Source organism: Sapajus apella, unplaced genomic scaffold (assembly GCF_009761245.1).
Source record: "Sapajus apella isolate SASKATOON/1434 unplaced genomic scaffold, GSC_monkey_1.0 scaffold7, whole genome shotgun sequence".
NCBI lineage: Eukaryota > Metazoa > Chordata > Mammalia > Primates > Cebidae > Sapajus > Sapajus apella.
Genome location: NW_022436947.1, coordinates 37,307,196 through 37,319,195, shown reverse-complemented (window position 1 = coordinate 37,319,195; position 12,000 = coordinate 37,307,196). Strand labels below are relative to the sequence as shown.

The 12,000-nt window shown below is 35.0% G+C and overlaps 1 protein-coding gene across 3 annotated transcripts in view; it reads right to left on the bottom strand.

Annotated features, from left to right (window-relative positions):
* Positions 1 to 1,520: 1,520 nt before the first annotated feature.
* Positions 1,521 to 12,000, bottom strand: part of RELN (reelin) — a 535,951-nt gene continuing 525,471 nt past the window's right edge. Inside the window, exons 64-65 of one of the 3 annotated variants that reach the window (XM_032276354.1) lie at positions 8,124 to 8,129; positions 1,521 to 2,630 (exon numbers count right to left, since the gene is read on the bottom strand). In XM_032276354.1, the coding sequence (XP_032132245.1) occupies positions 2,534 to 2,630; positions 8,124 to 8,129 (103 nt within the window). In that variant the 3' untranslated portion in view covers positions 1,521 to 2,533. Of the gene's footprint in view, positions 2,631 to 8,123; positions 8,130 to 10,489; positions 11,996 to 12,000 lie in introns of those variants that run through there. The other 2 variants (XM_032276355.1, XM_032276356.1) reach the window with 2 other exon arrangements.

Here is a 12,000-nt window from a genome sequence, read left to right as displayed (position 1 = left end):
CATAGATTCTGTGGGCTTTTCTATGCACATGATCATGTTGCTTCCCAAGGAAGACAGTTTTACACGTTACTTTTGAATCTGGATGCCTTTTCTTTTTCTAAACTTACTGTTCTGGCTGGAATCTTTAGTACAATGTTGAATAGAAGTGGTAAAAGGAAATGTTTTGTTCTTGAATTTAGGGAGAAAGCATCCAGTTTTTCACCACTAACTATGATATCATTTGCAATTTTTTAATTTTTAATTTTTACTGTTTTTTAAGACAGGATCTTGCTCTGTCGACCAGGTGGGATTGCAGCTTACTGCAGCCTCGACTTTGCTGGGCTCAGTTAAGGCCAGATCCTCCCACCTCAGTCTCCTGAGTAGCTGGAACTACAGTGCATGCCAGCATGCTCGGCTAATTTTAAGTTTTTTGTAGAGATAGGGTCTCACTATGTTGCCCAGGCTGGATGTTTATAGACCACTCTCTTTTCTGCGCTCATTAGACCCAAAATACATATCTACAGCAGCAACTTCTTCCTACTACAGTATCTATTAGTTGGTATTTCTGAGTTTCTGTCCAGACTACACATTGAGAAAGAAACACATGCTTCATTCATGGTATTTTCACAAATAATGTACATTAATATAATAGATGTTTAATAGATGCTTATAAAAAGAATATTTAGTGCTTAGTGAGGCATTTACCCAGTTATCAGTTTATTTATGTGATTATTAGTAACTATCTTCCTCCACCACTAACTGTGACTTTCCTTAGTGCAGAGATTGTGTCTCCTTTTGTTCACTATTCCATCTCTAGTGCCCTTTTCCATGCTTGGCACATGGTATCCCTTAATAGATATTTGATGAAGGATTGCGTACACAAAATGACTAAAGTGGACTATGGTACAAAGAATCCTCTGAAATTAGTTCTTTCACATGTAAGTGTTTTAAGAGGTGCTGTTCTCCAGTGGGTGTATTTGCTCTTTAAAATATTCATTCATTCATTGTAGGAGTATTTAGGCTTAGCATTAGAGGGGTCAAAAGTATTGAGAAAGTTTGCTATTGCTGAAACCTCTAGTTTTAACATTCTTTTTTCTTCTCTTGAATTAAAAAAAAATAATAATATTAACATATTTTTTAATTTTGTAGATGTTAAAATAAAGAAGGGAAAATGTCTCAATCCCCATTTTATCCTCAACACTTACTTAGCACAGTGCCTGGCCCATAGCACTCAGTAAATATTTACTCAGTGAACACATGAATGCTCATTATGAGACAAACATTAGCAGCTAACAAAATTCTCAGAAATGAACTCATTGTCAGGATTATCTGTTGACTTTTCTTAGTGTAATTACAGAGTAATTAGCAGAAAAAGGTGAATAAAGAAAAATGGCTAAATGGAAAGTGTGGCTTCTTAATTGCTATTATAAATGATGAAAAAACTGGTGCAAATATTTGACATCATAATTTCCAAACCTGACCAGGCTTATACATCTTACATAAAATTTAATTAAAAATGAATGAAGACCAATGAACTTCAATGGCTTTTGGACATAATTTTTATTTAAGCATGGGCTTTTAGCTTGGTTCACCCTAGAGTGCAACCTTTCAGTTACACAAATAGCATTCAGAGCTACAGGGCCATTATACTGTTGCTGGTGTTGATACAACTTCCTCCGAAGGTATGAATATGACCCGCAGAAAAAACAATTCACGAAGAAAACACAATGAGAAAACATCCACTGTTTTACAAATTACTCTGTTATCACAGACACAAAATGGCAGTTACTGTTAGTAAATCAGCCACAGAACACTTAAAAAAATCTTTAGACAAAGAAATGGGAACTTCTTTGTGGGAAATAGGGTCTTCATCCACAATTTAAAGTAGAAAATATTTCAGGATCAAGCATTTTTCTTATCCACAAAACAACGCTAAACCAACATACAATTTTAAGGAGTATATTAAAGGAGATACAATAATCTTTACAACTATCTTCTTGAATAGGTATTTCAATTAATTTTCTGCAGAATATAAGTAGCCCCAAATTCAGCAGCAAAATATTACAACCTAACAAGTAAATACAGTTTCAATGTGTTATATTGTAGAAGAGAATAAAGGACAATGATAATTTAATAATATAAAATATGAGACATAGCTGAAATACAGTCCACTTAAATAGCTTTGTGACCAAGAATGTTAAATACTGTGCTAAATGCCATTTTAAACATAAAATCTCTTAAATTTTTTTGTGCTTAAACTTCATTTTTCTGTTAAACTATTTCTTATTGTCAATACTGCCACTGTAACTGATATTACAACAGATCACAACTTCCACGGACACATCAACATGAAGACATTTACTTATAAGCAAATAAGTCACTTGTCATTAGTTCACAGTGTGGGAAAGTGGTGTACACTCGGTCTTGAGAAGGGCTTTCAGGTAATCACCCAGTCCTTCACAGAGATTTCCTGATATCAGATGCAGTGCGAGATTTAAAAGAATGGAGAGCAACACATCACATGTTGGAAGGAAAAAGAAAACTTTTTGATTCTTCATGGGTATCGCCTAAGTGACCTTCGTCTTCTGTTGTAGAAGTGCCTGAGCCCATGTTGTCGTGAAAAATTCATCATGTAATTTTGTTTGCGAGTGCTGTGAATATCAAACAGGATAGAGGCAGGGAGGGAAAGGAGAAAGAGCATGTAAGTCCCATCATTGAATGTGCAATCTATTCTAGGTCCTAAGTTACTCTGATATTTGCTTGAATATTTTCAGGGTTAATAGGTCATGCTGACATTACCACCCAGTGACAGAGGAACTAAAGGCTGGGACCTATACTCACTGCCTTTGGCCTTGAAGAAATAAATCCCTGTCTTTTAATGAGTGAGCTCTTAACCAGAAAAGATGCCCAATTCCCTTTATTCATAGCAAAAGCAAACTGAAACTATTCTGAATTTTGATTTTTATTCTTGAATGCTTCCTGAAAATATTTGCTTGGGTACATTTGAGAGTGTGCTCTATACCCATTACCTTATTTAAATATATCTTTAACAAGTAGGAAAAATCGTTTGGTTCCTTTAGTAAACACTCTCATTTAAAGCTTAAAAACCAAAAAGAAAGAAACAGATTGTCAGCTGGATCAGCTTGATCTTCCTAGTTCATGCAGTCCCATGGGACAAAATAAAGATGTCAGTTTTTCTCAGAATGCTAAATTCCCTTGTCTTCCTCAAACTGTAAGCATCTGGGTTATATTTTATAAACACAGCCTTAGGAAAGAGACACTCCACTGAAAAAAGGTCATAAAATACTAAGAAACTGTAACCAAATGTATAATTATAAATATGCATGTATATATTCCCCCACATATGTACATATACACATTTATACATACATGGTGTGTGCGAAGCTGATAAAAATACTGAAGATGGATTTCAGGGTCCTGTAGGAAATTGTACAATACTAGTAGTGATAGCTGTTAATGTTTTGGCATGGTCCTTTAAAAAGGATCGTGAGCTGCAGCATCACTGAAGGATCATATTCTCACACTCTGACTTGAGTGACAATATATCCATACGTGGCATCAATATGTGGTTTATAAGAGTGAGCCTATCAGTTGTTTTCAAATTCATTGAGTTTCCTCAATACTCTTATGATCCCAAAGCCTTTTCTCCCTAATTCCACCAAAACATAAAATGCACATGTCATGTGATATGATTCCAACATGAAGATTAATATGACATGAATTTGAAATAGGGTAAAAGAGAGGGAAAGGGTAATTTTGTTCTGAGCAGTATAATCTGCTGCATTATCAATCATCAATATGCTAGTAAGATGTAAAGTGATGCTTTACTTAGTATAATAGGTATTATACTTAAGTATATTGTACTAGCACTTGTAAAATATAGACACCTTTAAAACAAGATAATTGTATAGTTTGATCATTGCAAAAGAAAATTTATAATAAAATATCTCAAAGGAAAAGACAAACATTGAATTTTGTCAGGTTATGTATAACCAAAAAGCAATAGCATCTGTGCTAAAATACTGATAAAAGGACTTCAAATTGGTATATATTTTATAAAATAAAATAAGGTGCTAATAACATCGCTCCTAGGTTTCAGTAGTATCAAAAGCTAGAAACAATAAAATGGAAACAAAGAATATATTCTGAAGATACTGTAGAGAAAAAGATTTTAAAAAATCTTTTGTCTTTAGGTAGCTTTACTATCCTCCCCATCCCATCCCCTCCATGTGACAATATTACATGTATCAACTAAGTTTATCAGTTTCAATGTCATAGTTGAATGATGACACAAATTTATCCATTATTTATTAGCTTCTATAAGTACTATCTGCTGCCTATGTAAAATCAAGTTACAAAAAAACAAAAACAAAAACAAAAACCAAGGAATTAATGTATTGAACTAATCCAATGTTCAAGAAAAATTACCCTGTTGCTTCTTTATTCACAAAATCTTGGGACTGGCACTTGATGTCTTATTGCCAGCATCCTTGGTCCCCTTATAGTTCTTTCCCTGAGCTATTATGGGCCCCTGAACTAGCTCCTTAACTTAATTCTTTCCTTTGGTGGAAAAAAAAAACACTAAAAGGAAACCCCTGAAATACTAAGAAAGTATAACTGAATGCATAATTGTAAATGTGCATGCATACCTTCCGACACGTACTGCAATTGATTTGGCACACCATATTCAGTAAACTTTTCCTCAAACACTGCCTTCACTTTACTCAAAAATCATGCAGAATCCTCTTATCTATGGAGCAACAGCTAAGCCAACTTAAGCAGACATTTCAAGTCCTCTTCATGCTTAATCGTATTCTGCCCTTTCTTTTTCTACATTCCTATATAGACCCGCTCTACTCAAACGTGTCTTGAGTCCTTTCTACCCATCTCACTGGCCAGTTATCAGCATTACTTCCTAGATTCTATGTGTTCAAGTATTACATTTTCTTTTTTGCTTACTCCCTCCAGAAGTGAACTTTTTTTCCTACTTTGAACTCTCATAGTGCTCATTTCCTGCTTTGAAGGAGTTTATTTGTGTTCATATCTTGGCTCCCCACAACTAAACTTCTGTTCGAATGGGAGCCAGACCCCCAACTCCCCCCACCCCCACACCATAGCATTGAGCTTCCTGCCTGACCCCTGGGTGGTCAACGCACATTTGTTGAACTTATGGTGACTTACTGATTGGATTCCTGTTGTAAATCATTACTCTTTAACTATAAGGAATAATTGCAAAGTTAAAGCAATGAAAATTATTGTTAAAAACATGCTTAAAGATATAAGGTACTCAAAGAGAATTTGAAATAGTTAAAATATTTTACATCAAAAAAAGATAAACTTAGAACACTCAAGATATTTTGTTATCTCAATGCAACCTAGATTGACATGAAAGTTACCTTATATATGGGAAAAAAAGAACATGTAGTTTTAACAAAACTTGGTGCGCAGCATATTTAACAGCTTTAAAGCAATGTCTCCATATAATTATTTACCTATTATGGAGCTGATTTAAAGTTTCCATCTTTATAGGTGAGAAAATAAATAGTAGCAGGTTGCAGATCTTTAGTGTCCTAAAAACTAGTCCAAGGTGGAAGATTACAACCAATTTAGGGGACATTTTGAGTCACTGGATGCTCTTTTTTTTTTTTTAAAAATAATGTTATTTCTTAAAATATTTTAAATATATTTCTTATTTATTTTTTATTTTTATTTTTGGTAGAGACAGCGTCTTGCTATCTTGACAAGGCTGGTTTCAAACTCCTGGCCTCAAGTGATCCTCTTGCCTTGGCCTTCCAAAAGTTCTGGGATTATATAACCATGGCCACTGTGCCTGGCCTAGATGCTCTTTACATTTGAATAAGTTTATGTATCAGTATCATATCTTTGGATTCCTGAGAATGTTGATATGCATATAGTAATGGACCTACTATAGATGCCTAGTGTTCATATAGTCACATTAAAAATGGTGGCTGGGGACGGTGGCTCACGTCTGTAGTCCCAGCACTTTGGGAGGCTGAGGCGGGTGGATCACAAGGTTAGGAGATGGAGACCATCTTGGCTAACACAGTGAAACGCCATCTCTACTAAAAATACAAAAAATTATCTGGGTGTGGTGGCACACGCTGTAGTCCCAGCTACTCGGGAGACTGAGACAAGAGAATTGCTTGAACCTAGAAGGTGGAGATTGCAGTGAGCTGAGATCACACCACTGAACTCCAGCCTGGGTGACAGAGCGAGACTCTATCTCAATAGCAAACAAAAAAGCCACACTATCAAAGTATCCTTGAAACTAACTGGTAGTTTGGTATGTGAAATATAAAAATCTTTTGAGTCAGTTAGGTTGGAATGTAATGAAGTCGATTTTATGGTTTATAAGCTTTTTAAAATCAAGCACTATGGCAAGCTATACCAAAATGCTGTCTGCCTTTAAGACTATTCAATAAATTGACATGGTTACTAACAGTTACTATGCCTTCTAAAATGTCTAACTTACAGCATTGGGCATTAGGGGGATTTTTAACAAGCTTATCTTATATTTACTCATTTTTTACTTATATCTGTGAGCCTATTTTTGTTTTTGATACAGGTAAGTGTACAGCTGTAGAACCTTATAACTGAAATAATAAGAAGTAAAATGAAGTTGTAAAGATTTATTTATTCACTACAACTACTGGAAAAAGTAATTTTTATTTTAAGTTCAATAAAAGCAGGTTATGTTTGTCCCAAGGCATATCAACTCTGCACCTGACATATCAATTTGCTTTGGTTGTGGAGAGAACTAGGTCCACTTTAAAATTCTTCCATTATGAGTAAGTCATTGAAAGAAGGGAGAATGAACAACAAAGTCTTCTGGAAAATGGTAATTTAAATTTCCATCATTGCCAAGAGAGTTTAGGGACTTGGATAGCATATGGAATTATAAAATATTTCCTTGTTTCTGCAGAGGAAATATAGCTATTGCATGATCTTTGAATAACTACTGATTCTGTGCTCTTTTGAACTGTTACTCTTCAATGGAGATAAAATCTTAGCTTATGTATTATTATGAAAACATTCAATTGATCTTTTAATGGATTCTAAGGAAAATGAAGGAGTTAGAGAATTGACACTAATTTGAGCACATAGAAATTTAGGCATTTTTACTTGCTAGTGATTAATTTATCTTCAAAACATATGGTACAACAAATAATGGTTTATATAAATGCAGACATAAGAATCCAGTGGACTGTTCAACATATCTTAGAGAGAAATATTGGTGAGCATAAGATGGGAAGCTGCCATTCAAACTATTGCTGAAACACCTCTGCACAGAGAATGCCACCATTTGACTTCAAAGGCTATGCATTTTCAGGAAGGCTATGCACAAGTAAGTGCAGGCACAAATAGCTCACACATACTGAAGATTTTATGTTTCTTTTCTCTGCTAAATGAGAATGAGAATAACATCTAATAATGTGCACCTCAGGGAGATGTAAGGATTAAACGAAAACTTCTAGCACTATATATTGATATTTGATGAATTATAAGCATTTTGCCTTCTTAAGTTTTAAAGTATCTCAGAAGACAAATATAAGTATACATTAAAAGTGGCCAATCTTACCTAAGGACAAGATCTAGAACTCGTAAGTCTTATGAACACATAATATGTCTGCCAATTCAGTTATTAACTTAGAGGAGAATTGGTAAGTCAAGGCACCTTCATGGTCTTTTGGAATACATTACATTTAATCAGAGTCCCTAGATCTTTTGCGCACATTTCTATTTCCCTTGCTCCTGATAACAAATTTATCAACAGTGAGCACTTTAAGAGCAGCATACAGTGCCAAGCACAGAGGAGAATCTAAGTCAAATCTGTTGCCCTGTGATGAAATGCTGACTAGCAGTCTGGTCTATGCTGTTGTGCCCAATACTGTACATATTAGGGACTTAACTCAAGTTGATTGACTCTGAGTTTACATGGATATTTCAAATGTTCCAGTATATGCCAGTATCATTTATAACTGTGTTCATAGATTTTTTTTTTTTCACTTGCAAAGGTGTTTTACAAAACTTCTCAGTTAAGTTTGGTGACACTGATGAAACTATTAGTAAACAGTTCCCCAGATTTAGTAAGAAGAACTTACCTTACTCTAGTGGAAAACCAATGACAGCAAATAATGAAATATAACACAAGTTAAAAAATGCCTTTCAATGCATGCAGCACTGTGATTAGTCATAAAAGTCTGATCAGGTTTAGACGCAATATAGGATTTTTCATCTCTTTTGAAAATAAAAATTAAAGAAGTTATTTCTTATTCTTCTACACCCAATATGTACATATACTTTTCTATGTAATGCAACATGCAATATTTGCTCATAACCATATGTTAAGGTACATGTAGCTGTAGTACTACATTTGGCATAAATGTTGCATATAAATTATAAATGTTAAATTGTTTAAACTACAATTTTTAAATCTGAGTTTTCAATTATTTTACATTTAGGAAATACTAATTCCTGAATATATTAAGGAACGGGCTTTGAAAAATACAGAAGTCTTCTATATCAGATAACACAATCAAATTTAATAAAGGACAAATATGCTTTGCAACAAATGTAATATGCTCATCTCCATAAATCATTTGTGCCAAAAATGTGACAGTATCTTGATAATGAATAGCATGAGGGGATGGTCACGATGGAATTCATTTTAAAATCTGATAAATGCGTTTAAGACCATAGTTAGCAACATAAGGTTTGCAGTTCTCCATAAATGTGGAAATAATTCACTTTTTTAGTAAATCCATTCACGAAGGCTAACTTTTTACTGAGCAGTTTACTTTCAAGGTACACATGCAAAAATTGTCCCACTTCATCATACACATGACAGGTTGTGACTTAGACACGTACACAGGAAATGTGATGTGTGAATGAAATGCGAGTTGGGTGAGGGAGATTCTTAGGATAGAAGTATGAATGCCCAACAAAAATGGCTAAGACAACAAATTCTCTTTTATCCTAAGAAGAATCCCACCAGCATGGATCTTGTGAGGGATCTGCCCAAATGTATTTATAAACATTTACTAAAAATAAATATTCTATGCTAACAAATGAATTCAGAGAAATTAGGTTTCTAACACTTATTCTCAATGATTGTGTTATGCCACATCAGACTTTACGGAATGAGGACTTTTTGTAAGCTAGTGAGGCTGGAAAAAATTATCTGTCAATTTGGTTCATCTGTTATATGGCAGATTAGCAGGGGCTAATCATCATGAAGTGCTTTTCATGTGCAGGTTTTATTGGAAAATGTCACGAGAGTGGGAAGATTACACTCTCAAACAAGCATAAGAGACTTTGCTTGTTAACTGCTACAACGGTGGTTTTCATCCTTATGATGTGGGGCTTGTCATTCTGTACGTCCATATTTATGAAACTCAAATCCTTCCACATGTAGTATTTTACAATTAAACTCTTTAATTAAAAGGATATTACAAATCTTGTTCATTTAGGATACACTCTTAAATCCTGAAATATTGTCAAAAACCCTAAATTTGTTCTCATTAAACTTGTGTTTTCTTGGTTAATATGGGCAGTACTGAGGTTAAACTCCATATAAGATACCATGCGGGACCATAATTTTTCTTTCTAGGGGTTTTTAGCATGTGTCCTTGGTGCACATGTACAAAAGCGAAACTATGGTAATAAAGTTAGATTAAGGCCAACCTTCACTTAAAAAAAGAAACACATTTCTAGAAATTCTTAAGTGAAATGTATGCCCCAACCATTAGTTGCAAAAACATATCAGTAGACCTGCTTGTAACCTTCAGTTAGGTAGGGTTTGTATCTCTCAAGATACAAACCTCCGTCTGCTCCTCTCCCCATCATGCTTGAGGAGTTAACGTTGCTAGTTCAAATAACCAAGTGTTCTGATACAAAAGTGTAGTTGATTAAGAGAAGGTTTTCAATTAATAGGGCTTTATGGAAGTATTTCACCTCTCTATTTTTAAATATACATCCTCTGAAGCAAAGTTATAATTAGAAATATTTGTGATCATGACATGAACCTTGGCTCTAGCTTCCTTGTGCCTCATATGATTGAAAGACACTCTGGAAAACTATTATAATTAATTTTTTGAATTATCTGGAACTATTTATTTTGAGCTCATCAAATGAATGAATGATTATTTTGTAGTGCTACTAAGTGCATATTAATGAATGAATGCCTTAAAACTCTTTGTGGCTCTTTTGAAAAGAAGTACTTTGAAAGGGTAGAGTGGTATAGAAATGTTAAACTCTAAGATCACAGCAAAACATCGAAAACATAGTTCTGGAAATACAACATCTTAGTATTATATATTTTTTGAAACAACTCATTTATTGAACTCCGCTTTGTGAGATATTTCTTCAAAAAGAAGGAAAATATATTCCTTTAATTTTAACAAATTTTTGAAATGCCATTAAATGCCACTTGCTTTTGAAATTATATATACATAAAAGCATATGGTGGTATATATAAAGTTATAATTTTAAAAGTATTCCTGACAGAAGACTTGGAATAAAATCCAAAGCATGCAACACCATGCAAGTGTAGCAATGCTCTTATCTCATTCAAAATGTTTTAGTGCTCTGAGAGTTTGTAATGCAGGATAAAAACAGACTTATAAGGATAAAAGCCTGATAGATGAAAACTTCTTCAAAGTATTTAAAATATGGAGATTGATGCTGGCAGTTGCTTATAAGCATTAATTCCAACACCAGGTGTCCTGAGAGGTTTTCTTGGGTGCTGTGTGCTGAGGTTTCCTGGCGGTGCTCTGAGAACCTCTGAGGCAGCAGGTTGACAGGAAGCAAGGAATAGAGTTCTGTTTCCAATATGTAAAGGGGTTGCTTTTACACTGGCTGGTATATTGGCACCTCTGAACCCCCCCACCCCTGCTTTTTAATCTTAGTACAAGGGAGGAAATTACTGGTGATGATATGTCTCTGAAATCCAAAACAGGTAAGTGCAATTGACTGGGCAGGAAGAAAATATCTACTCAAATGTGTGATATGTTAAGAATTATTGTGTTTACTCAAGGGCAAGATTAGTATCCTGCCTTCTTTTGAGGACTGTCAGGTTTTGAAGTTTCTATAGGAATTGGTAATGCTTTGTCAGGCATAGGAAGTCCCATTAATGTAAATTGTACTGGAAAGCCACTTGAAAGGTAAGAAGTGGCTATAGACTCTAACTTTATTCTCTACCAGTTTATTAAAATCACCTGAGCCGCTTTTAAAACAAGAATGATGCCCAGTTCCCACTGAAGATTAATTTAAAGCCTCATCCAAAGAGATGGGCCTGAGCATTGGGACATTTGCTGATGTTTTCAAAAGCTTCCCAAGTGATTCTGACGTTCAATCAGATTGTTCTGAAAGGAAAGTAGCCACGGCAGAATGGTTCTAGGGTTAGATTTTGGTCTGTTTGGACATCTCTCTATGGCCTTACTGTACACTGATTCACCTCACGGCCCAGGTTATTTTATTCTGCTGGAATAGCATACCCTGAGGAAATCAATATCTAAGTAAAACATCAGCCTCATAGATTCAGATGAGTCTGGACTGTTACTTTAAACTTCAACTTTGTCTTGTAGAGGCAGAGCCCAGCAAGTTGTCCAAAAGCAGCAGCGCGCACAGGAGGCTAGTGTGGGGACCAGGTTGCTCTTAAGAGTTGGGGGTTGATATGGATGCCATGCAAGCAGGTGCCTCAGTGAAAACTAAGACGAGGGCTAGCTCAAGACTGAAAAATTTAGCTCATGGCTATGACTGAACGAAAACAAATCTGGTAGTTTTCCTACCAATTAACCACTTAAATTTGCTGGCAAAATGACTGAAATCAGCCACGGGACTGATTTCACTTTGGATTTGGCAAACAGAATGAACATTTGAACCTATCTACCGAGAAGATTCGCCTCTCCTTGCCAACCACTTGGAGCCATCAGTCCGAACCCGTCGAGACATAAGCATTCCAGTTCTACAGGAACTAGA